The 26,166-nt window shown below is 35.5% G+C and overlaps 1 protein-coding gene across 2 annotated transcripts in view; it reads left to right on the forward strand.

Moving 5' to 3' along the window:
• Positions 1 to 3,455: 3,455 nt before the first annotated feature.
• LOC131043732 (uncharacterized) overlaps positions 3,456 to 26,166 on the forward strand; it is a 35,444-nt gene continuing 12,733 nt past the window's right edge. The window contains exons 1-3 of one of the 2 annotated variants that reach the window (XM_057976966.2): positions 3,456 to 3,646; positions 14,461 to 14,589; positions 14,683 to 15,253. In XM_057976966.2, the coding sequence (XP_057832949.1) occupies positions 3,578 to 3,646; positions 14,461 to 14,589; positions 14,683 to 14,838 (354 nt within the window). In that variant the 5' untranslated portion in view covers positions 3,456 to 3,577 and the 3' untranslated portion in view covers positions 14,839 to 15,253. Of the gene's footprint in view, positions 3,647 to 14,460; positions 14,590 to 14,682; positions 15,254 to 26,166 lie in introns of those variants that run through there. The other variant, XM_057976970.2, reaches the window with a different exon arrangement.

A 26,166-nucleotide genomic window follows, 5' to 3' on the forward strand; every position in this document is an offset into this window, starting at 1 on the left:
AGAAGTGTTAACATGAAAACAACCATAGATTCCTCTTTTTTTCTAAACTACAAATTCTAAAATCTATGAAGTGGGTCTGCCCTATTGACTCTATTAACTACATCTTTCAACTTCCTTACCACTGCCTTGATGATTTTTTACTTTGATATTCTTTCAACTTTTATTGTATCTTATGTTGAAATTAAGTAGATCAAGTTGTAGAGGTTTTTGAAAGATAGGTAATTCCACATTCATAGACAACTCTCCAAAGATAGGTAATTCTACGTTGACACCACATATTTGCAAGAGTTGAGTATAGACTCCATGTTTGCAGATACAATAAAAGTTGAAAGAACATCAAAGAAAGAAATCGTCAAGGTAGTAGCGAGGAAGTTGAAGGAGAAACTTATAGAAGTGTTAACATGAAAACAACCATAGATTCCTCTTTTTTTTCTAAACTGCAAATTCTAAAATCTATGAAGTGGGCTGCCCTATTCACTTTATTAACTGCATCTTTCAACTTCCTTACCACCGCCTTGACGATTTTTTTCTTTGATACTCTTTCAACTTTTATTGTATCTTATGTTGAAATTAAGTAGATCAAGTTGTAGAGGTTTTTGAAAGATAGGTAATTGTACATTGATAGGCAGCTCTCCAAAGATAGGTAATTCTACATTGACACCGCATATTTGCAAGAGTTGAGTATAGACTCCATGTTTGTAGATGATCAAATGTTTTTGAGCAGAATGTAAATTAATGAAAGATGTTTTGTTTTGCTTAAAAAAATCCCATGATTGAGTTCACATGTCAATGTTACTATGTTATGTACACTGTGCTTCCTTATCCTTATAATGTTTCCATGAATGTTTATATGGCCGTCTTAAAAATATATCCAACCAAATGTTACAATTAGTTTAATGCTTAGAAAAAATAGTAAGATCTATCAGCCAATGTTAATGAAGGGTAGTATGAAAAATGATTGTTTTTGTAGATTACATTTATTGAGGCTAATTAATGTTAATTCCATTCTAAAATGGTGTGGACAGTTAAGAAAACAAATACGGTCAAATGTGCATGAATAGGCAAGGGAGAATGTCGATGCATTAAAACTCATTAATGATATTAGTCATCAAACAAGTCACTGTATCTAGTGTACAGACGCCAAATTACATATTATAATATCTGGAAATAACTTTATTTACAATGTGATTTCTGTGAGAGCGGGTCTGTTTGAATTGTTGCAGGTGGGGGTAGGCTTCAATCTACTATCTAGAATCTCTAGCATTAGCAAAGCGGCCATGGGACATACATTCATTCAATGAAAGACCTTTGTCAACCAAGGTCTGAGGAATGGGAAATCCCTTAGTTTTAATGCTCAAGTAGTGATCCATTACCGAGAGCATTCATTGAATATTTCAGAATGTGACCTCTTTGAATGGAAGATAACTCTGAAGAAGACGTCAATAAGAGCTATCTTTGAACCAGTAAATTGACCATAACAACAAAATCTGGTAACCCTTGAAACCGCGAAGCTTTTGTTTAAACTGGCAAAGCCCTAATACTGAAGGGTGAATGTCGATGCATTAAAACTCATTAATGATATTAGTCATCAAACAAGTCGTTGTATCTAGTGCACAAATGCCAAATTACATATTATAATATCTGGAAATAGCTTTATTTACAATGTGATTTCTGCGAGAGCGGGTCTGTTTGAATTGTTGCAGGTGGTGGTAGACTTCAATCTACTATCTAGAATCTCTAGCATTAGCAAAGTGGCTAGGGGACATACATTCATTCAACGAAAGACCTTTGTCAACAAAGGTCTGAGGAATGGGAAATCCCTTAGTTTTAATGCTCAAGTAGTGATCCATTACCGAGAGCATTCATTGAATATTTCAGAATGTACCCTCTTTGAATGGAAGATAACTCTGAAGAAGACGTCAATAAGAGCTATCTTTGAACCAGTAAACTGACCATAACAACAAAATCTGGTAACCCTTGAAACCGCGAAGCTTTTGTTTAAACTGGCAAAGCCCTAATACTGAAGGGTGAATGTCGATGCATTATAACTCATTAATGATATTAGTCATCAAACAAGTCATTGTATCTAGTACACACACGCCAAATTACATATTATAATATCTGGAAATAACTTTATTTACAATGTGATTTCTGCAAGAGCGGGTCTGTTTGAATTGTTGCAGGTGGTGGTAGGCTTCAATCTACCATCTAGAATCTCTAGCATTAGCAAAGCGACCAGGGGACATACATTCATTCAACAAAGGACCTCTGTCAACCAAGGTTTGAGGAATGGGAAATCCCTTAGTTTTAATGCTCAAGTAGTGATCCATTACCGAGAGCATTCATTGAATATTTCAGAATGTACCCTCTTTGAATGGAAGATAACTCTGAAGAAGACGTCAATAAGAGCTATCTTTGAACCCGTAAACTGACCATAACAACAAAATCTAGTAACCCTTGAAACCACAAAGCTTTTGTTTAAATTGGTAAAGCCCTAATAGTGAACGGTGAGAAGCTCATTATTAAAATGAATAATGGTAAACCCAGGGCGAAGATAACGTTAAAAGTTTGTTAATAATCATCCTTTTCAAAATATATATCCAAACTTGTCTCCCAACAAAGAACCTTGTAGTAATGACATCAGTAAAACAATGGAACACACATTTTTCCATAAAACCCTTAGAAAAATGGAAGCAGGGGCTTTCTGAGGGCCCATATACTTTTCAAAATATATATCCAAACTTGTTTCCCAACAAAGGTCCTTGCAGTAATAACAACAGTAAAAAAATGAAAAAGACATTTTTCCTTACAACCCTTAAAAAATTGAAACATGCACTTTTTTTGAAGGTCCTTATCCGCATAATAAACAAAGAGTAAAACTCACAATAGATTGCAAGCATTCATAAAGTCTATGCAAAAAAGCAAATAGCGCATAAACCTTGCCACAAAACAACTAATCTACTCCTTGTCGTGACTGCTTCGCTCCAAACAACACCCACCTCCAAAACAAATTCGACCTCTGCGAATGGCTCCGACGGAAAACAGAGGTATTAATGTCTGCTTTGTTAATACACCAATGTTCAATGCACATGAATTAACTTCGGTCATAAACACTTCGAAGACGTGCTGCATACATCTCACGCAAAACATAATACTCCGCTGACATGAACGGTGGCCAACGCGAATGAATTAACTCCGCCGATAAATACTTGGAAGACGTGAGGTACTTTTCCCGATGGGCTGCTGGAATGCCATCGACCGGAAGCGAGTTTTTCCGATGGGCTGCCAGAACGCTGACAATTTTCCGGACATAAATGCCCCCACTAAAAGCCTATCAGCTTAATTATCATTTAATAATATTAAATTCATTATATAAAATATTCACGCCAATAATCATTAATAATTTATCCAACCTAGATATGATTATAAGCATTGGCTGAAGATAAAATCGCAAAGGCAATTAATCAGTCAAACGCTGATGAAAGGGTGTGAATGAATCAACATATCACCCAGTTCAAACGGTGGCAGCCTTAAATCGTCTACTTCCACAGATATATCATGTGGGGGAGGGATTTGAATGAGGGGGGAGGGATTTGAATACGTGGATAATAACAGCAGCATTCACGTGGACTGGCATCTGAAATCCGTATGTATTCTGAACGTTATTCTTGCTAGGTTCATTAGTAATTTGGCATGAGACTATTATAGATTATACAACTATGAATATTATTTAGAAATATCAAATACAATGACAGTAGATATTAAATTAAGAATGAATTTACAGTCGCTGTGTACCTAACAACAATTACGCGATAAATATATTAACAAATGTATGAATATGTATAGATTTAAAAGAATAAGATTATGGGAATGAATGTACAGTTAATGAACATAAAGAAATCTGAACGAATTCACCATTATCAATGAATCAATCTAAACTTCCAATAAATAAAGCTCAAATACTTACCAATAATTACATATTGAATTTAACCAATAAGTATCAAGTTTATTAACAAAATTCTGAATTCCATCCAATCGTCAGCCGAATCCGTATTTCTCCATATCCTCAAGGGAGATGGATGCTGCTAGGGAGAGGCAGAGTAAATCCAGTCAAGAGGTGCCCTAAGGGTAAAAAACTCCTCCTAAATCTGGGTTGCGTCCTCTGAGGATGAGAGGACTGAGTCGAGTAATCTGGGACCTGAGAGAGAACTGGTGTCAAGTGCCCTAGACGAGCAAGAGCCTCTTCTGGGAAAGAGTTGCTACAAAAATAAGATTGAATTTGGTTTAATAAGGAGCATAACATAGATATTATTTTGATAATGAACAGAGCATAAATAGGGGACATAACAATTAGAATGGGATTTATCCAACCTTCCATGGAGTTCCTATATTGAAAAAGTTAAAAAGTCAAAAAGTCACAAATTTGAATCACTTTATCCCTCTAAGACCCCATGATTTCTTCACTTTAATCTTGTAGTCTGCATCAAATTTCCAAACGATTTAGCTATGCAATATGCACATCCAAGACAGTTGAAGAAATTAAACCAATTCACATTGTAAAGGAAGTCTATGCATCTATTTGTAAAGGGAGAAAACGCTGCCAGGACTTACTTTCAGGTGGCCATAAATGCAATTACGCTCAGCATCAACACACAAAAGCCCACTATTTTCATTATGGTCATTAGGGCTAGAGGACGTCTCACAAGCAAGGAAATTTGTGACTAGCATGAATCATGCAAAGCTTCATATTTGCATTCATGAGAAAGCCTTATGCCATTTAATGAGGACACACACCAACATTGTCAACATTCTCCATACCATAGATTTGATGATACTTACTCTACAAGATCACTCTAGGGTTTATGTTCATTTGATAATAGCACCAACTCTTCATCCAATCATAACAACAATATGTTTCCATAATAAGCTATTATGATTCATCATAGGCCAAGGTTAAAACACTTCGTTGGTGAAACGGCCACCAGGGTTCAAACCCCTGTTGGGCCATTGTGTTCGCAGGCCTTGTGTCTCCGTTGGGTCGTTGTGCTCACGGGTTTGAACAAGTGAAGTGTAGGGATGAGGTCCCCCGATTGTGGCCTCATTGATTCATAGCTCCGGGTCAAAAGCATTTCACGTCATCAACGTTGAAGCACAATGAGATATACCTTCTTCAATGTCAAATAGACAGACAATACAATATATTAACATAAAATTACAATTTTACTCATATTGAATGGGTCAGTCATGGAATCTACCCAAATAGCCATTTTACATGGTCAAAAGATAGATATGGACCACAAGAAGATTGTTGTTTTGTGACAATGATGCAGTTAGGACACTAAGCACAAGTGAAATATGTGCCAAAGGAGGTTGCCGCATCCCATATCAATAAACTCTAGCAAGAAATGATAACTGCACCAAAATTTGCAATTTAGATGAGGAAAACTGCACACTACATGAGAAGAACTTGAAAGTATTCTTATGTATTAAAATGCATTTATGATAGAATGCGAGTTATTTTCTTGTTTAAGATATTTATGCTAGCTCCAATTGAAATGCACACTTATATCCTCTTATGGATATTGTTTTATGGGTATTTTAATTAGAGCATGACATTTTATTGAGCCCCAAGATTGTTTATGGACTTCTTACACCTTGTAAGGAGATCTATCCCTATAAAGTGGCTATCACTTGCCAAAGTTGAGCTATGCATAGTTTCAAACATCAGGTTTCCTCACTGCACCAATTCAGCAACTTGTTATTCTTTTAACATAATTATTTTCTTCCATTTGGTATACACATTGTCTGTGATGATGCAAGATTACCTTCTAGTGTTGAAGGTTTCCAATTGGCCTCCCTTTGAAGTCAGATACTCTCTAATTTCTAGATTTATTTATTTCTTCACTCTCATGAATGATACTTAGAGGTGAATGGTAATCTAATTTACTCTTTTACACGTCTACATAACTTGACAGGTTGTAGTATCTGACGAGTAATTTTTTCAAAAAAAAAAATATCAAAGCACTAGAGGCATTTTAACATGAAGTCTTAAAGATGTAACCATGAATTATAAGCAACTACATTAACCTTCTAGATTATTGTTACTGATCTGCAAAGCCTTAGGGATAGTCTAACGTTGAGTTCACTTTAAATAAAGTATCATTCAAGTTTCGTTTCATTTTTACTTTATCACCTGCACTGCAGTAACAAGGGGTTCCATGTTGCCATTCATACAGTTGGGTACTTCATGGACTCTTTCTACACTCATTTTACATTCTCAATTTGAATGGAATATTTTGTAAAATTTAATACTTTTGTTTTGCCCAAAAAATTGGCTGTGTAGTAGCATCATGCTGATTGCATGTGGCCTTTTCTTATTCCTTTGAGTTTTTTTGCTTGGATTTTGGAGAGGTGGCTTGTTCCCTTTTCCAATTGGATACCTCTAGTCTTTGTTACCGTTTGGACAACAATTCAAGTTTGTATAATTGATTCCTTTTTTTTCCACCTAATGAAAACTCTATACAATTTAGTGTTAGTATTGGCTCCAAAAATGAAATCATTTGGTTTTAGTAGCATTTGAATGCACAAATAGCTAATCAAAGGTCAAAATTTAAGTGCTGTAGAATAAAGCCACTGATCATTAACATTGCCAAAATTACTGATTTTTGATTTCATCTACGAAAAGAACATGAGGAAACAAGATGTGTAATCGATGGACAAAAAATACAATTTGTAAAGAGGCACCCATATGTCCAAATTCCCTGGGTTTTAATGATCTAGAATTTCTACTGCATATGTATTATATCTCTTTTTAACACATGTACAGGAAAGATTGATTTTGACAGACAATATCTCTGAAAATAACATGTCTATATTTGCCCTCAGTCAAGAAAATTATTTTAAAGCAATTAATATATCATAAACGCTTGGAAGTTTGAAGCCAAACTCTTGAAATTGACTTAAAGAACTGGCTGTATATATACTGGAACAAGAGCCCAATGAACGAGACCAAATCAACCCAGGGATTATCTTTTTTTAACAAATTACAAGAACTTTCTTGCAACTATTATCACTTGATCAGGTGAATGCATTAGGGGAAGAAATCACAGAAACCAATATTTTGTCGCCTAGTTATGAAAATTATATTACATTGTGTTGTTCACTTAAATGGGTTTTCTTTCACTCGGTGGACACGATAGAAGAAAAAAGAAAAAAAAAAACAATTTGAATTTTGAAGAAAGAACTCAATTTGGTGGCAGTTTATTTTAAGTTAATAAACGTTAGGAGGAGTTTTTAACAGATTCGTGGGCAACTTAAAGCATAACTTTTAATTCTCACATCTTTAAATATACCATGATTATTAGTGCAAAGTGGCCTTGGTTCATGCTCGGCCATCCGAAGAGCCAGGTTCAGGTTTGACTTTTGATGGTGATGCTTCATCTTTAGATTGTTTCATGATTTGGTATCAAGACTTTGCAAACCTGCTTTGGCATGGTGAGTAATGCAACAGAACAATTGAGGCATCTAGGAAAATTATTAATGGTTACTTGTTAAAGAAACAACACACTCAATAACTTAAATGTTTGATATATTGTGGTTTGGATTCCCTTGGCACGTTGCATTTCAACCATGTATAGTTGTTGCTGGGTTCTATGGCCATGTTTGCTGTTGCACTATAATCATGACTGATTTTTGCTTGCACTCTGTCATCCAATTGTGAGCTAGTAAATAATGGGAGACTCTGGGCTCATAGAGGATCACAGTACACATGGTAGGCAGAGAGTGCGCTTGGAATAAAGAATAGTTTTGATTGTTTGTGGCTCAAGGAGGGTGGGAAGAATTGATCTCGTTAACCAAATTTTATCAGTCTTTGTTTATATTATGTATGTGCAGCCAATTATTTTTGAGATAGCAGTAGAGTGTCAAAGATATTAGATATTTCAGCCACTATGTAAATTCCATGCCATAGATCAGTTTGTGGATAAAGCTCATGCTAGCTTCAAATCATTGAAAGGAGACATGTCCTGTAACAGTGGATCCTTATGGCAGATTTAATTTCTACTGTTCTTCGTTATATGGTGTAATATATCTCGTCTTTATGTTATAGCCTTATAGGTTGTGTATTTAAATGTGAATATGCCTGTAATGGATGTGTTATTTGTTTTGTTTTTAACCAAAATAGGTTGACAACTAAATCTTATGGTCATGTGAAAAATTTAGGGGATTTAAGATGACTAAAAGAGGTTAAAAAAACATTAAAACCTTTGGTTTATAGGAATAAATTATGCCCACGTTGCATAATTTCAAAGCTTATGTTCTTGTTTATTTATCAAGAAAAAGCAAAAAAGGAAAACAGAAAGCACACTTCACTCGTTGCATTAAGACAAGGAGGTTTCATGCTGTCATGTTTGGAGGGAATTATGTGTTCAAAGCTATAGTTCTCACGTGGCATGTTAGGGTTTTGATGGCAAAAGCTTTCAGTTTGTTGTCCAAAGAAGACCACGTTTTCTGCAAATGCATCTTCATGCAGGGGTATGATGGCAGCCAAACTTCATTCAAGCAAAACAAAGGGGTTTCACGCACAGATTTCGTGTAGTCAAGCAGTTGAGAAGCTATCTTCCGAAGTTTGAACATGGAAAGAACATCAAAAGAGGGGTTCAGAGAGCAGTTGAGTAGATTTCAGATCAAGCTTCATTTAAGAGAGGTAGGGTTTTGACCCAAACCAATACCCTCCAATACAAGAAACGGGTTTTACATTGTTTTTATTCTTTTCCTCTCATATTCATGTGTGAAGAAAGTTTCTTTTGTTGATAAATGAAATATAAGAACTGGGTAATGAGAACAACAAGCTCCCGTGAGGGTTTAAATAAGACACATAATGAAAGGACAATCAATTTGACAGAAATACGATGACTAAAGTAACTAGTCTGAAGATGTCCAAAACACAGTCCAAAAAAGCTCAAGAGAGCAGTCTTATGATTGTTAAAAGAAGGATATCCTAGACTTAGCACAAAGCTTAGCACGGAGCAATGACTGATTGAAACAAAGAACTTTTTTTCAGTTTCAGTTAAATACTAGTGCAGCCAAACAATGAAGATACCATCCAATTGATCAAAAAGACAGAGCATTAGTTTTTTTGAGAGTTTTTTGTGATGATAAGTGCTAAATAGAAAGAGATCAATCTTCCTAGGTTATCAAGACCTCATAATAGCATTCTTATCTAATGCACAAGTAAAGATCAAAGGGAAAAGAATATTTGACAGTGGCATTCGTATCCAAAGATGTCATGAAGGAGCTTATAGCAGTCTTAAAGCCAAAATATTAGACATAGAAGAACCATGCATTTGTCATAAAACAATAATGACAAAGGTTACATTCACAGTGCATGGTAAGCAATAAGCATGGTAGCCATAGGCCTCATAGTATAGTCATTATCAAATAGAGGGTTACAGAGACTTCATTCTTGTTGCTCAGCTCTAGAATATCATGCAACTCAGTCTCCAAGATCACATAGAACAAGTAAAGAAAGATAACAGCCATTAGAGCAGCTCCAAGATTGTCATTGGATTTTTTGTAGCCTAGTAGAGCCATCATGATTCAGAGCAAATTAGAGAATGGGAAGACAGAGCCTGAGCTTCTATAGCAGTATAAGAGCCCGAAAAACAATGAATAAAGGAGAATGTATTCATTAGTCAAAGCTCATTACAGAGATATCTTTGGTGGCAAGAAGGTAGTCAATATGTCAAGGATAACATGGAGGCACAGTAGACAAAGAATCACTGTCATCATTGACAGACAAAAGCAACCTTTGAAGAAGTCACAGTGCATTAAGGACTGAGACAAAGGAAGAAGCCATGATATCAAGACTGGCAAAAGAGATTTACAATAAGATCAAGAAGACAGTCAACTACAGCTGTTTCAGTAGCAGCAGAGCTTGAGTTCTTCAAAACAGTGGACTCCAAAGCATTTAGAGTAGTGTTCAATACCAAGATAAGGATTATCACAGAGATAAAACAGTCACATGAGCAGCTCAGCATCGTATGACATTTGCAGAGCTAAGTAGTGATCATGAAGGTCAAGGGCAAATAGAGAACATCAAGTTGAGTAGAGACAGTCTTGTTGATATCTTCAAGGAGCATTATTTGTAAAAGGGCTAAGTCATAGCCATAGACGAGGGCTTTGACAGTCAAGAACAGTGAACATAAAAGTTATGATGAGCAGCCCCTTGAGTCTTATTGATTTCCTAAGAATACCCTATAGCAGCATCAGGGCAAGAAAAATTCAGAAATTTTCATTCATATTTCAAGTCATCAAGAATACAAATATCTCAGACCATTAGCAGACCTTAGACATGAAGATGAATTGACATCAATCTTTATCAAGAACATTGAAGACACAGAGATCCCCGCATATGGATAGATAAAGAGAAAAATCAGTCATATGTTTGGATGTTTAGTAATGATTAATATTAGGGTACTAAAGACTATCATGAAGGCATGTTTGCAGTATTAAGAGTATATAGCATGAATACAGTCCCTAAGAAGTCAGCAACTTCATTGTTGCAGAGACTCAATGAAGAAGAACATCCAATCTCAGAGTTGTAGATAGTAGTGACAGAGATCTTGTCACCTTTGATGGAGAACACCACAAGACATAACACATTGAACAAAGGTCACACAGTACAATAAGCATCAATGAAGGACACAAAGTGTGTGAAGAACAAATAATAGAAAAGGGGTGTCATCGCTATGATTCTAAAAGCTTCAATACATGAACAGTGTTCAAAGGAGTCTACAGATTGAGATAGAGTTTGCAGTCAAATAGTGAATAGGTTCACAGGTAAAGAGAATATCTTGATCATGCCAGTAATAAGATCATATCAAAACAGAGAATCACTAGTCACTGAAGAGCATTGGAAATACGAGGAGGTTAAGTAATTATCAAACACTATAATGAATATACAATGGACAGTAGGCTCATTTCCAAGCAAAAGCAGTAAGATCAATAGTAGCACAATCATCAAAGACTCTTCTTTTCAAACATAGGAATGTTGAGGAGAAATGAGGTTCACTGTCCAAAAGGCAACACAATGGAAGTTTATGAATAAATACAGTCTGCAACAAGACAAAGTCCATACACAGTCCTCATAGCAGCAAAGATACAGCGAACTTACCTAAAGAAACATTGTTGACTATTAGAGAAAGAGCAAGCAATGAATTTTATGAAAGTTTCAGACTTGTCAAGGACATGGTCATGGAAATGATAGTCCTAATTCTCTAATAAAGGACAGTTTTCAATCATTTAAGGGCAAGTTGACAATGATTATAAATCAGACCAAAGGACAGTGCCCATTATGTAAAGCAGCACTCAGCATTATTGTAGCAGAGATCCATGCAAAGGTTAAATACAGTCATCTTCAAAGTTTAAAGACTAAAAGTACTCACAAGAAAGCATATATTAGTAAGAAGTGTTCATTGGCAGTATAAAGGTTATTTGGGACAGTGAGCAGCCAACATAGTAGATTCAAAGATCAGTCACAAGCATACAAAAAGCATGGATACAGTCCTATGGCAGGAAGCTTATTGTTCTTACAACTATAAGGGTGTAAGAAATATTTATAAGGGTGCTAACCCAGTGACTGTTACAGATTTATAAGGATGCCATTATAAGTCTTGGGAGATACAAGCCATGAAACAATAACAGTCCCATGACTGTTACATGAAGGCACCATCCTCATAGGAGCAGCCCCAACATAAGGTTTGGAGAAAGATAGAGACCCTGCCATGAATGATAGTCCAAAGCAATGATGGCCTAATAATGGTAGACTACAATAGAGATGATTTGTTATTGTCCTTATGAAATGTGTGTTTACTCAAGGCTGTTATAGCAACAATGGAGGCCAAAATGGTAGAATTGGCGAAAAAGTCTACAATGAAGAACAGTTCTGATTTGACAGAGGCAAGAGATGTATAGATCAGTCCCGTATATGTAGAGCTTCAAAAGGATGATACAAAACCCTAACCCTTGACATGGAACAAAGGTTTCAAGAGGTTAAGTCTGCATTAACACAGAGCAAAAATGTCATAGTTCGCATTATCTAATGGACAATGGTAATGCAATCAAGAGGAGCGGTCATAAGTTAATCCTCAAAGAACAGTGATCCATGAAAGGAACATTTCAGTCATAGCTAAAGATCAGATCTAAGAAACAGTGAATAGAACATAGTTTGAGGAGACATAGTAAGGATATGTGAGCAGCCCTCAAAGAACAGTGAATAAGGGCAATAATCACAAACACTGGAAAGATAGAAAGATTAGGGACAAGTTTTCATGGTTATGAGCAATCAAAACCTACATAGACGCTTCAAGTTTACAGCTATAGAACAGTGCCAAACCCCATAAAGGTCAGTGGCAACACAAAAGAGCAGTAATGAAAACATCACGATCAGAGCTATGGCAGTCATAAAAGAAAGGGATACAGTCCTTTCATGGTCACAGAGACTTGTCATAGTCATATAAGCAAGTGGGTGCAAATGACTTTACTGTCTTTCATGATCATAAAATCACTATTTTTGATCATTTAAGTCTATACATCCCAAGAGACTTGTATCTCGTAGTTTTGGGGTGCTATGTCATCTTGATCTTGCTCTAATCACTGTCCATTTGAATGTCAAAACTATTCCAAAGGTCTTAAACTCTGTAACTGCTCTAATAATAGATAATGGACTGCCTTTTACGAAATCACACTAATAATCACTATCTTAATCTCATTTAATCATTCTCTTTGTTGATTGTTAGTGAATAAATATTTCAAACTAGAGAATGATTCAAAATATGAATAGAAATAACAAAGGGAACGAAAACTACACGTCTGTTTGTTATCTCTATATAGACTACTATTTATTGCTTGGATAGACTACTATTTATTGCTTGGACTTGGACTTGGTGCTCTTTGTCATGAAAACCGCTGCCCTACATGTTGATCTGTTGTTCTAACACATTAAATGTGCCCTTTTCTCTACATAGACTGTTGTCTACATGGAAAAACTCCGAGTTCTTCATGAATATCGTTGTTTCTTTATGAAAAGCTGCTCTTTTTTGCTTGAATCTCATTGTTTAGTTTGTCAAACTACCACTCTAGCCATGAAACCCGCTACCTTCTCCTCAATATACTTCTTCATTAAGAATTTGCTAAACTTTCTCAAAGCCAAATTGTTGTTTCTTATAGATTCATGGGCAAGCTAGGGTCCAATGCCTAATTCCCTCCTTCAAACTCAAGTTTAAGTTGACTCATGATGAGTTAGAGTCCAATTGGGCATAGAAAATAATCAAAGAATAAATAAACTTAAATCCATATTTTCCCTCCAAGACTTCATATGACCTTGACTCTCTTGATATAACTTAACATGTGGCTCCTTGTTTAAAAAAACTTTAATCTCTTTTGACATAAGGAAAAGACTTATATTCTCTTTTTTTTCAAACTTAGTACCTTGTTAAGCTATTTTTATCCTGAAGGGCGAAAAAATAGGCAACAATAAATACTGTTGTTCTTTCTCTTAGACCTCTGCTCTTCATGCAAAATCAGTTGTTTATTGCTCTTGAAACTTGATGTTCTTCCATTGGATTTGTTATTCTTGCAATGTATGTTGTTCTTAAATGTTTAGATGTTGCTCCTTGATGTGATGATGATCTTTTCTTCATATAATCAACTACTCTCCATGCAATATCTGCTGCTCATTAAATCAAAACCCTTGCTCTTTGCATGATTGTTGTTTCTTTCCTTGAACATGCTACTCTTAATGAACATCTTACTATTTTATACTAAAGAACACGTTTTTATCATTATACAACTCTTTATCTAATGCATTTTCTATTCTTGTTGATTTATGCTATTTTTTCGTGAACAAAGCCACTGTTACCTTTTGGTATTTGCTGTTCTCTTTTGAAATCTTCTACTGTTCTTTCATTGAACTACTATTCACTCTTTAAGATATGTTCTTACCAATAAAAATGTTGTTTCTTTTAGTCTTTTTGCTGTTTCTACATGAAAATGGGCTTTCTCTTCCATGAAATTGAATCTTTCCTTAACTAATAGCTTTTTCTAGTTCATGAAACTTGCTGTTATTATTCATTTCAAATCTGCACTTTTCTAACAACATGTTTGTTGTTCATATTCAAAGTATTCATTGTTCTCTCTTTTAGATCTGAAGGTTACATTAATGAAATTGTTGTTTTTTCCACAAATTTTTTGTTCATTGGTTTGAAATCTATTGTTTCCTTCTATAATACTTGTTGTTCTTACCCTTTTCTTTGATGTTTCTATGCATAATGATCTTGTTGTTTGCTATTACTTTCTTGAAGAGACCTGTTAACACTTTCTTGTTAATTTTGTTGACTATTTTTTAAATGAATTACTCTCATCTGGATATATTTTTTGGCTTAATGGTTAAACTACATGCAGAGCAATTTTATCAAAGAAGCACAAAAACAAAAACCCTTTGATGCCAATAGAGTTGCCGATATTGATAATGATCATGATGAATTGGTCGACAAGAATGTGCAACACAATCATAGTTGTGTTGAAGTTGAGGTAATATAATAGTTGTTGTGGATACAAAATTATAGCTTTTGCATTCCTTACTTGACTTATATTAACTTTACATGATGACTAAATCACATGTAGAGCAATTATATGAAAGAAAAAATGAAAAAAAAGACCTTGTTAATAGAGCTCTCTGCAAAGCTACACAACTTTAGGACAATGTTGACATTGATTATGCCAAATTTGAGGAGTATGTGCATGATATTCATAGGAGTAGCAGTGCTGAACTTGAGGTGAGTGTTATGAAACTTTACTTTTCCTTAATTTTGAAACCCTTCATGTATTAATGAGTGTTATATCCCAAACAGTGAACAAGCTTATAGAATAGTGAATAGACAACGTACTAAAATATTGAATGTAACCCGTAGAACAATCAGCAATGTGTTTTGATGTTGTTATTCCACCATCTGTTGTTGTTACTGTAATGGCCTCCTCTAAACTACAGTAACTAGTCAGAGTTAGTTTGCATAGGTCATTTTAATAGCTTCATAGCCTCATGGACTGTTGTTACAAGTATCTTCTTTAAGTCTCTTCAATCTCTTCTTTTCTCTTTTTTATATAGATGTTACCATCTGTTGTCCAAGTATTTTGTCTTGATCTATTTGTATATAAAGCTGCTCCATACTTAGTCACAATTTGCTATTGGCTGTCACTATGCCCTCTACTTGTTGTCATGAATGTTAAGGACAACCATTCCACATGGTTGAAAACTTATTTGTTGCATCTCATAATAGTTTATGTATGGACACTTTCTATTGGGGTTACTACTGTTGTTAACTTCATTAAAAAATTGAAAGTGTTTTTTTATGATGACATGATGCAGTGGAACCTTATCACTATCAAGTCTTAGCTTTCTATTTCACTATCCATTATGTTAGGCATACTGTTTCATTTCACTATTGACAATCTAATATTGCATGAAGTTTCTGCAACATTTCTCGATAGCTTTCGTGTAAATGCTTCAACATCTTTCTATAGCACTCATGGAGTTGTTGCAATGTCTTTTGTTTAACTATAGAATCATTGCAATTATTTTTGAAATTTTTCTTTTGCAATTATTTTAAAACATACATGCAAGTGCTATTTAAGTAATGGTTGTTTTATTATGCAAAAAAAAGTAATCATTACCTATGTAATATAACGTGTTATATTTTTTCTTCTTTTTAAACTCAAAAAAGGGAATAAAGTTAGGGTGTTGGATCTATTTGATAGTATTGTTGTGGGCATTGGGTGGATTCACTCCCTATCTATTGTATATGGAGTCAACTTGAAAGGAACATGAGATGCAAATGTAACATTTTAAAGGTCACAAGTAACATACCCCTTGCTTATGAAGACAAAATAGATGGAGTTGTCTGTCTAAAAGAGAAAGAGGGAACCTTCATATGATGACCACTAAAATATTTGCAAAAAGTGACATAGTTGATCATGTTTATCATATACTAGTTGTTAGACATCTTGGTTTACTGCTTTATGTAGTATTTTGAATGTGTTGTTTAGGGTCTTAATTATCATAGTGTATTTGAAAGAGTTGGAAACTCTTAGACAACTTTGACATCTTATAACTTGATATATATATATGCATTATATTTTTTTTAATTTCAGATTACCTTTATTATCATGATGTTGAATCAATATTTTAATTTTAACATGTAGCTTGTTTGTATGTGTAATATTTTTATTTGTTTTTATGTTTTAGTTCAAGTTTAATATTATGTTATTTTTGCATTATAAAATTTATGATATTTAATAAATTATTCATATTATGACTATATTTAATACTAATAAATGAAAACCAGTAAATAAAAATGACTAAATATACTACCAATGGATTAAAATCAGTGAATAAAAATGATTAAATATACTACCAATTGATGGCAATTGATGATTACAATGACTAAATAAATGACCACTTAACAACAATCAATGATTAAATTAATCACTAAATATATGACTAAATAAATGACCACCATGATTAAATAAATGACTAGTTAACAACAATCAATGGTTAAATTAATGACTAAATGTATGACTAAATTAATGATTAAATATATGACTAAATAAATCACTACCATGACTAAATAAATGACCAGTAAACAAAAATCAATGACTAAATTAATGACTAAATTAACGACTAAATCAACGACCAAATGAATGACTAAATCAATGACTAAATGGATCAATCAAAACAACCAATAAATGATTAAAATAGTGATGCATCCATAACTGGTAAAACCCTCAAAGAGAATCAATCGGCTTATGCAGCAAGAGTAACACAACGAAAGCAACACGAAAACATAGCAAGATTACAGAAACATATCATATTATTGCCTTAGAACTTCCGGCAACCAACCGGTTATCATTATACAATCATTTTAGAACATCCAGTGGTTAACCGGTTACATGCAGACTTCAAGCCAGATACAATCCAATTGGGACTTTAAGAATCAATTGGATCATTAAATGCGAATCTCAATCCTTATTCTCTATTCTACTTCCTCTGCCCCTATAAATGATTACATAATACCTTATTTATACCCTCCGGAACATATCCGGGTCGGCCTCATAAGATTACATTTACCAATGCAGGAAAATGAAACGTGTAACTACGTCGGCCCTAAGAATTAAAGAAATCTTTTTGGAAAATAACAATCAAGAAGTGCGGTTTAGCAGGAAGGTCGATCACACACCAAAGAACATTAGACAAGACCCAAAATAGATCCATACACCAACTATCGCTCTAGTAATGAAGGAAAGCCAACCAGTAAGCACAAGAACTGTCCCGGAACCCAGAAATAGTCAGTCGGGAATGATAACAGACCAGAAAAGAATCCAAATGGACTGAAAATTTGGAATTAAGCACATGAACTAGCCTAGAAACCGAAAATAGGACATGCAAAGAAAAACAAGCAACTATCGGTACCAATTGGTAAGAACAAAGAAAACTAACACTGAACTAAACAAGAACTAAACTGAAAGGAAATATTTTTGGTTGATGCAAGATTGCTTAGAGACCGGGAAAACTCTTGCATCAGACACCCCAGGTAGGAAAAGGTGTTCCATGAGAGGCAACTCATGAACATCTAAAAGGATTCGGGATAAAGACCCCATGCTCATTTCTGATCCAAACATCTTCCTTATCTGCGAACCTCTTCTTTAGCTCCTTTGGTGCCTCAACCAGCTTCTCTAACCTCTCACTTTCTTTGTTTCTCTTCCTTTTGCTTCAGATCTGCACATTGTCTCTGTTTACATCTCTCTTTCTTTTGCAACTCTTATTTGTTTCTACCACAAGACTTCATCCGGTTTGTCACCATAACTCCCTGTCATCTGGTTCTATTTGTCCATCAGGTTTATTTATCAAATTTTTCTGCAAACTCATGTCACCTTCCGATATCACCTCTGCAACCGGTTTCTCAGTACTGCAACCTTTCTCAAGACTCAGATTCTTTACCTCCTTCTCTTTCTCCTTCAAAGAAGTTAATGTGAAAATTTTCCCATCTTTCTCATTAGTGACAAGGTTTCTTTTACAATCATAAATAACTCCTCTATCAAATTGCCAAGGTCTTCCCAACAAGACATGACAAACACTCATAGATACAACATCACACAAAACCTCATCCCTAAAAGACCCAATATTGAAATTCACCAAACACTATTCCTTTATCTCTATCTTTTTATCATCTTGTAACCAAATTAACTTGTAAGGACAAGGATGCTCAAGCCTTTTCAATCCAAGCTTCACTACCATCTCTTCAGATATCAAATTATTAGTACTTCCACTATCCACAATAACCCTGCAACACTTACCACCTGATTTGCACACGGTCCAAAAAAGACTCTTTCTCTGAGTAGATCCGGTATCCTCACTGCTCTGCTCCATCATGACTCTTTTGAACATAAGGGATTCTCCTTGCTCCGGTATACAATCAGGTCCAGTAACTTCACTTTCTGGTTCCTCATTTGCCACACAACTTCTTGCCATTCCCTGCTTACATTTATAAAATCTATGTCCGATTTCTCCACACTTGAAACATTTGCCAAGAAATTCTCTACCGGTACTGCCAGTGCCTTTCCTCTGTGTTTTCTATTCCGGTTCTTTACTTTACTTAGGTTTTGATTCCTCCTCAACATTCTGCTTCTCTGTACTCATTTGTCCCTTGAATCTCTCCTTCCCTCTATTCGGTTGTCTTCTTCTCATCTTCTCCTCGGCCTTCAAAGCATATTGGTAAGCTTCCTCAATTGTGGAAACCCTCAACATACTCATCTCATCCTGAATGTTAAATGCAAGTCCATTTATGTACCTCACCACCTTTTCTCTGTTCATCTCTCTATGTCCAAATCTAATCATCACCTTGTAGAATTCCTCAGTGTACTCTTTCATAGACATGTTTCTCTGTTTTAGGTTCTGCAACTTCTTAAACAATTCCAACTCATAGCCTCCCGATATGAACTTGGCCTTCAATCTTGCAACCATCTGTTTCCACCAAGTGATCTTCATTTCACCATTCTCCACTCTGTCTTTTTGCAATTCCTTCCACCATAAGGCAACATGCCCTTTCAGCTTAGTATGTGCCAACCAAACTCTCTACGGGTCCTTGACATCCTCAAATTCAAAGTAATCCTCCAATTCTTTGATCCAATCAATCAAATCCTCTAGGTTCAGTGTTTTGGAAAGGTTTGAAACTTCCACTTTATGAAATTTACTTGCTTGCGCCACTACTCTTAGGAATCTTTCCTCTCTTCCATCTTCTGGTCCTTCAACCTCTTCTGCTTCAAGCTCTTCACCAATTTCTTCATATTCATCCTCAGATTCAGGATTTCTATGCAAACTAGCCAAAGCGTTTTAGATTTCATTCCTCACTTCATTCTTGAAGTCCTCCATCATCTACTCTACCCTCTGGGGGTTTGTCCTTCTAGGTGGCATCTCCTCTTCTGCTTCGATGAACTGCCTCAACTCGGCGATCTGACTATCGGTTTCAATTGCCTCCCCTCGGCTATCTATTGAACACACGCGCAACCTGCTTCCAATCGGCGATTTGTCCACCCAAAGGAATGCTTCAATGTTCACAAACAAATCTTCCACTAACCAGTTCATAACTAGCTCTGATACCACTTGATGCAGCCATAACCAGTAAAGCCCTCAAAGAGAATCAACCGACTTATGCAGCAAGAGTAACACAACGAAAGCAACACAAAAACATAGCAAGATTATAGAAACAGATCATATTATTGCCTTAGAACTTTCAACAACCAACCAGTTAGCATCATATAATCATCTTAGAACATCCGATGGTTAACCGGTTACATGCAGGCTTCAAGCCAGATACAATCCAACTGAGACTCTAAGAATCAACCGGATCACTAAATGCAAATCTCAATCCTTATTCTTAATTCTACTTCCTCTAACCCTACAAATGATTACATAATGCCATATTTATACCCTCCGGAACATATCTGGGTCGGCCTCATAAGATTACATTTACCAATGCAGGAAAATGAAACATGTAACTAGGTTGGCCCTAAGAATTAAAGAAATCTTTCCAGGAAATAATAATCAAGAAGTGCGGTTCAGTAGGAAGGTCAGCCACACGCCAAAAAACATCGGACAAGATCCAAAATAGATCCATACGCCAAGAATCGCTCTGGTAATGAAGGAAAGCCAACCGGTAAGCTCAAGAACTATCCCGGAACACATAAATAGTCAACCGGGAACAAAAACTGATTGGAAAAGAATCCAAATGGACTAAAAATCTGGAATTAAGCACATGAACCAGCCTAAAAACTGAAAATAGGATCTGCAAAGAAAATCAAGCAATACTGGTACCAACTGGTAAGAACACATAAAAATGCACACCGAACTAAACAAGAACTAAACTGAAAGGAAATATTTTTGGTTGATGCAAGATTGCTCAGAGACCAGGGATGCTCTTGCATCAAATAGTTTAGTCATAAATTTGGTCGCATTATAAATGACCGACAATAAACTACTAATGGTCATGTGACCAATATTAGTCATTTTAATGCAATTTTTAGTTGATTTTTTAGTCATATATTGTTGTTTTTGTACTAGTGGTTGTTAATTGGTTGTTATGGATAATTGCTAAATTGAATATTAAAAATATTTAATTTGTTGAGACACATGATGATGTGGCCATTTGATGTGGCACGTTAGGATAAATGGTTAAATGAGGTGGAAGGGTGGTTAGAAGTTAGGAGCCATGAGATTTAATTTGAATTAAAAATTCAAATTAAGTGGGAGGGGAAATAATTAAATAAAAAAAATTAATTGAATTTAATTGTTTAATTAAGAAATGAAGAAAATGATTAAAGATACTAAGAATTAAGAAAAGTGAACTATATAAATAAATTATTCAATTTATTTATAAGTAGAAGAATTAAATATTGTTAATTAAATAACTTGTATTTAATTAGTTCTACCCAGACCAAATTTAAGTGCATACATTTTGCCCCTCTTTGAAGCAATGTGTGGCGACATGTTGACTCAAAGAAAAATATCGCTTGATACCATTGATAAATTTTTTGATTTGCCCCAAACACTGATTTTCGAGTGATGATGCATGTATGCCCCCCAGGAGATGAATCAGATAGAGTTTTGAATTTTTAAATAATTTTTCAAATTTTTTGATTTTTTTTTTGGTGAATTTTTTGAATTTTTATGATTTTTCTACTGATTCACCTCTCAATAAATTGAATAATTGATGCTTCTAATTAAATTGATTAGGCAAGTGGAAAAATTACCTCCTACTTAATTAACCTCTCTTTACCCCTTTCAAAAAGTAAACAACAAAAAAGAATGGTTATTTTGAATTCATTTGTACATTTGATTTGGAGAAGAGATATCTTGGAGAAAATGGTGATTCCATACCATACTCACTTATTCGAGAAGGTTAGACATCATAATCGACCCACCAAATATGGACCTCTAGTAAGTGCCTCAAAAAACTCGCCTTTGTTTAATTTTTTGAATTTTTATTCGCATGTTTTTCACGTTTTTACACGCAACTTTTACACTTTAGCACATGCGAATTGTTTATTAGCACATAGGATCACCATTTTAGTGCGCCTAATATACAACACAGGTTTATCACATCAGCCAGTTTTGCTAGCACTTAGGTAGGTTTTTCTAGCACAATGAATGAAATAGTGCATATGGTAGATAGACTCGCGCATCCATAACATTTTTCAATGCATTGGTCAATTTAGCACATTGGTAGGTTAGAGTAGCGCACAAACAAAATGTTTTAGTGCATAGAATCAATTTAGTAATGCATAGATCAATTTTTCTAGTGCAATGATAATTTTGGCGCATAGAACCACTATTCTAGCGCATCTGCCCTAGAATGATGAATTTTTTTATTTTTCTCCTTGATTTCGATATGTTTGATCACGACAACTTTTTCATGTTGATGCTTATTAGAATATATGATAATTGACCTCATGATGAATAAGAATCAATGATAGTTGCTCACCAAGATTGATTGAAATCTCATTTGAGCTGATTAGATTGATAGATAACTTGATTGATCAAAATCTTATTTGTGATATGTTATGATTGTGTAGGAGAATTTGAGAGTTCTTCAATCTTAAGAATGTTACTCGAAGACATGGCACTTGATTCCCTGCCTAGTGAAGCTGTACATAGATATCATTGTTAGATGTGGTCTTTCTTCTTTACTTGAGATGCCCTAGTACATGAGTACCAGGGGTTTACTGACGATGTTGGTTGAGTGGTGGCATAGTGATCACAACACATTTCATTTAGCAACTAGTGAGATGATGGTCACTCCTGAGGATATCTATCGGATCCTGGGGATTCTAGTGGTCGACGAGTTGGTGATGTATGATCAAACCGAGAAGGGTGGCACTGAGGCACTCAGGAGGATTTTTGATGATGATCAGATTAGTGGATATGAGGTACCATGGAAAGAAATGGTAGATTTATATGAGCCACTTCCACCCATATTAGTCGAATTTGTTGGAGGATTTTTATTTCCTGACTCTAGGTCTAAGGGACTGTTGATTGGCTAGGGTCGAGTATTGGAGAGCATGATTATAGAAAGAGTCTGATACGCCTAGGGCTCATGCATACTTTCTCATATGTATCATGATTTGCATCAGGTAGTATACCAAGGAGCCACTAGTATATCAGCTGGGGTCACATTGCTACAGATCTGGGCATGGGAGCATATAGCCATCACTCATCCACTAAGAGATAGGGAGTGGCTAGTCAGTAGGCCCTATGTCTACGGATACACAGGTGGTATTGTCTAGTAAAAGCTAGTAAAATTGGAGTACTGGCGGTGGGTTCTTGATGATTTGGATACAATGACGTGGAGGTCTTACTTAGATTGTGATCCATGGTTGGAGGATGACATCGAGATGCCATATGTATTCACATCCAAATATTTGATAGGACGAACATTGTTCATTATTGAGAGATTCATATATTCCTGAGTGTTCCAACAGTTTGGTCATGTACAAATAATTCCACATAGAGCAACGTTATATGCTAGACGACAACATGATGTACCAGAGTGGGGTTGACCCACCTTATCTTATGAGGCTTCCTGTGCGAAGTATTTTGGTTTAGCCGAACAAACCTGGGATTACGCACCTAGTATTGTTGATGGGGGTATGACTACTGAGTATTCACAATATTTTGTTACACATGTAGTACCCAGATTATCTTGTCTTGAGGAGCTAGTGCCCACTTTTGATGATGAGGAGGACAAGCCACAGTTGGGTGTATGCATGAAGTTGTGGTACTAAAAAGGTTTCACACTTCAAAATAAATTAAAAAACTCATAAGGAGTGCACCCTTTAGGCTTGGTGTGTCAAGCCTTAGGCTTGGCACACCAAACCTATAGGGCGTGCACCTTAACTATTGTTTTAACCAAAAACCTACTGCCCACATTTTGGGTGTTATTTTTCCTCTGAAGCCCATGTTTTGGCGATTTGTTGTGCCTTTGTGTTGTACTCGCCCTTTGTAGAAGCGAGATATTGGGCCCTATGTTGTCCATTTCTCATCAAAATGTCGCCACGACATCAAAGAGCTTGAAGAGGTATGTATTTTTGTTTTCTTATTGTCAAATTTTTATTAATTTGAAGATTAAACTAGGTTTCTTGATTTAAATTTATTTTAATTATTAGGAATTGAGATTGCACAAGAAAATGTTGAAAACAATCAATCACCTCTTCACGAAGACCATATTGAATAACAAGCACATCAATAATCTCCTACAATCCCCAGACATCCTATGAGTACACAAGAAAAACCTATTAGGTCAAATAGAAAATAGCCAGAAAGAGCTTGAAGATTTAATCACAAGGCTAAAAGATCCCACTAGAAAAAACTCTTATAGGACAAACCTTGTCAGTTATTTGTGATCTATTGTATCTCACATACAATCAGTGAGTGGGAAAATCAATTATTGGTCCAATAAAAAGGAAGAACAAAATAAATTTTCTATCGACAAATTATCATATGCCGCAGTGGAGAAAAATAAAAATTTGACTTGTGTGCCCTTTTTACAGACCCCTGAATGAATCAACCTTTACACCCTGGATGAAGGAGGTTCCCTATCCATTGGTGTCACCATGAAGGGATTAAGAACAATTTTTGGGATAGGTGGTGGATTGAAGTAGTCACTGGTGAGGAGGGACCTCAAGGAGATTAGTCCAAATCGATTAGCAAGAGTAAACACAATGAAAACACACATACATGATGGATGCAATGTAGAACAAATAGTTTTATTGCATGAAATTTGATTACATCCAACGATAACAACAAGGTTACACCATACCGACACACAGGCCTGGTAGAAAAGGTCACACCAAGACCTTGAATCAAAAGATCTATCTTCTAGGCAAAATCTATCCCTTATTGATCCTAATTGATCTTTAATTCATTCTGATTGATTGCATTCTAAAGAATGATTACAAATATATAGATATCGATCCAAAGGATCCGGTCGATCGAAAAGGGATCAAAACCCGAAGAACAAGACCTAACGTACAAAAATGAACAAGGTCGGCCTCCGCCAAGAGATTCCTCTAGAAAATCCAAAGGATAAAATGTAGAAGGTCGGCCACATGCCAATAAACATCAAGATCAACATCCAAGGCTCCACAAGCTTCAAAATGGGTTTCGGTAGATCACCAGAATAGGTCTCAGGCAACTGGTAACAAGAAACTGTCATGGAGACTGGTAGCGATATCTTGTCGAAAAGTGATCCAAAAGAGATGTGGTTTGAAAGAAAGAAAGATGATCAAGTCTTCAAGTAGAATCCAACTCCATAGGATCCAGTGAGCCAAAAAATGGGACACACAGAAAGGAAAATTGAAACTACAAACAAAAAACAAAACATAAAAGAAAATGTTTTTGGTTGATGCAAGATTGTTGTGAACCGTGGATGCTCCTACATCAAACATTCGAGGTTAATGAAAAAGTGAGCCTCTCACTTTGTTGGGGTCAGAGGGAAACCAAGGCGGTCTACCTCTTCTTGAGAAATCCAATATGAATCTTCGACTGGTCTTCTCTTCCACTTCACAAGATATTCTTTGTACTGACTGTTCTGGGCACTACACCCAATCCTACTATCCAAAATCTCTTCAATCTGATCTGGTTCCTTCTGGGGTAATTGTTTCTCAAGGTCTGCAACACTGTCCTCATTAAATTGTAGTTCATGGTACTCATGAAGATCTGCAATGTTGAATATAGGTGAAATACTTAGACTATCAGGTAGCCCTACTTCATATGCATTTCCATAACTGAACTTCCTCAAAATCTTACAGGGTCCAAACTTCTTCATCTGCAACTTATTATAAGTTCCAACTAAGAATCTCTCTTTTCTCAAGTATACCATCACTTCATTGCCAACTTCAAATTCCTTATGTCTCCTCTTCTCATCTTCCTTCTCCTTATATTTTCTATTCATGTCCTCCAAATGCTGTTTAACTTGAATATGCAATGTTGCCATGTGCTCTGCAAAATCTTCTGCTTCTGAACTCTTCTGATCTTCACTGCTAATTCTGCTATTCCTCTAGCGTGTACTCCCATAACAATCTCAAAAGGTGTTTTTTCAATACTTCTATTCAGTGAATTGTTATAGGCAAACTCTGCTTGTTCAAGGATCAAATCCCAACTTTTGGTTTTATCTCCCACTAAACATCTCAACAAGTTTCCCAAACTCCGATTAACTACTTCTGTCTATCCATCAATCTATGGATGAAAAGTAGAACTGAACTTCAAATCTGTCTTCATCTTCTTCCAAAGTGTTCTCCAAAAATAGCCAACAAACTTAGTATCTCTGTCTGAAACTATTCTCTTACATAATCCATGCAATCTCACCACTTCCTTGAATAATAGGTCAGCTACATGCAATGCATCTGATGTCTTCTTACAAGGTATGAAATGATCCCTTTGAAAATATATCCACTACCATAAAAATAGAATCATTCCCTCTCAGTGTCTTAGGAAATCCAAGTACAAAATCCATGCTTATATCCTCCCAAGGTCTTACCGATAACTATCAAAGGTTTATA

The sequence above is a fragment of the Cryptomeria japonica genome, chromosome 6 (genome assembly GCF_030272615.1).
Source record: "Cryptomeria japonica chromosome 6, Sugi_1.0, whole genome shotgun sequence".
Lineage (NCBI taxonomy): Eukaryota > Viridiplantae > Streptophyta > Pinopsida > Cupressales > Cupressaceae > Cryptomeria > Cryptomeria japonica.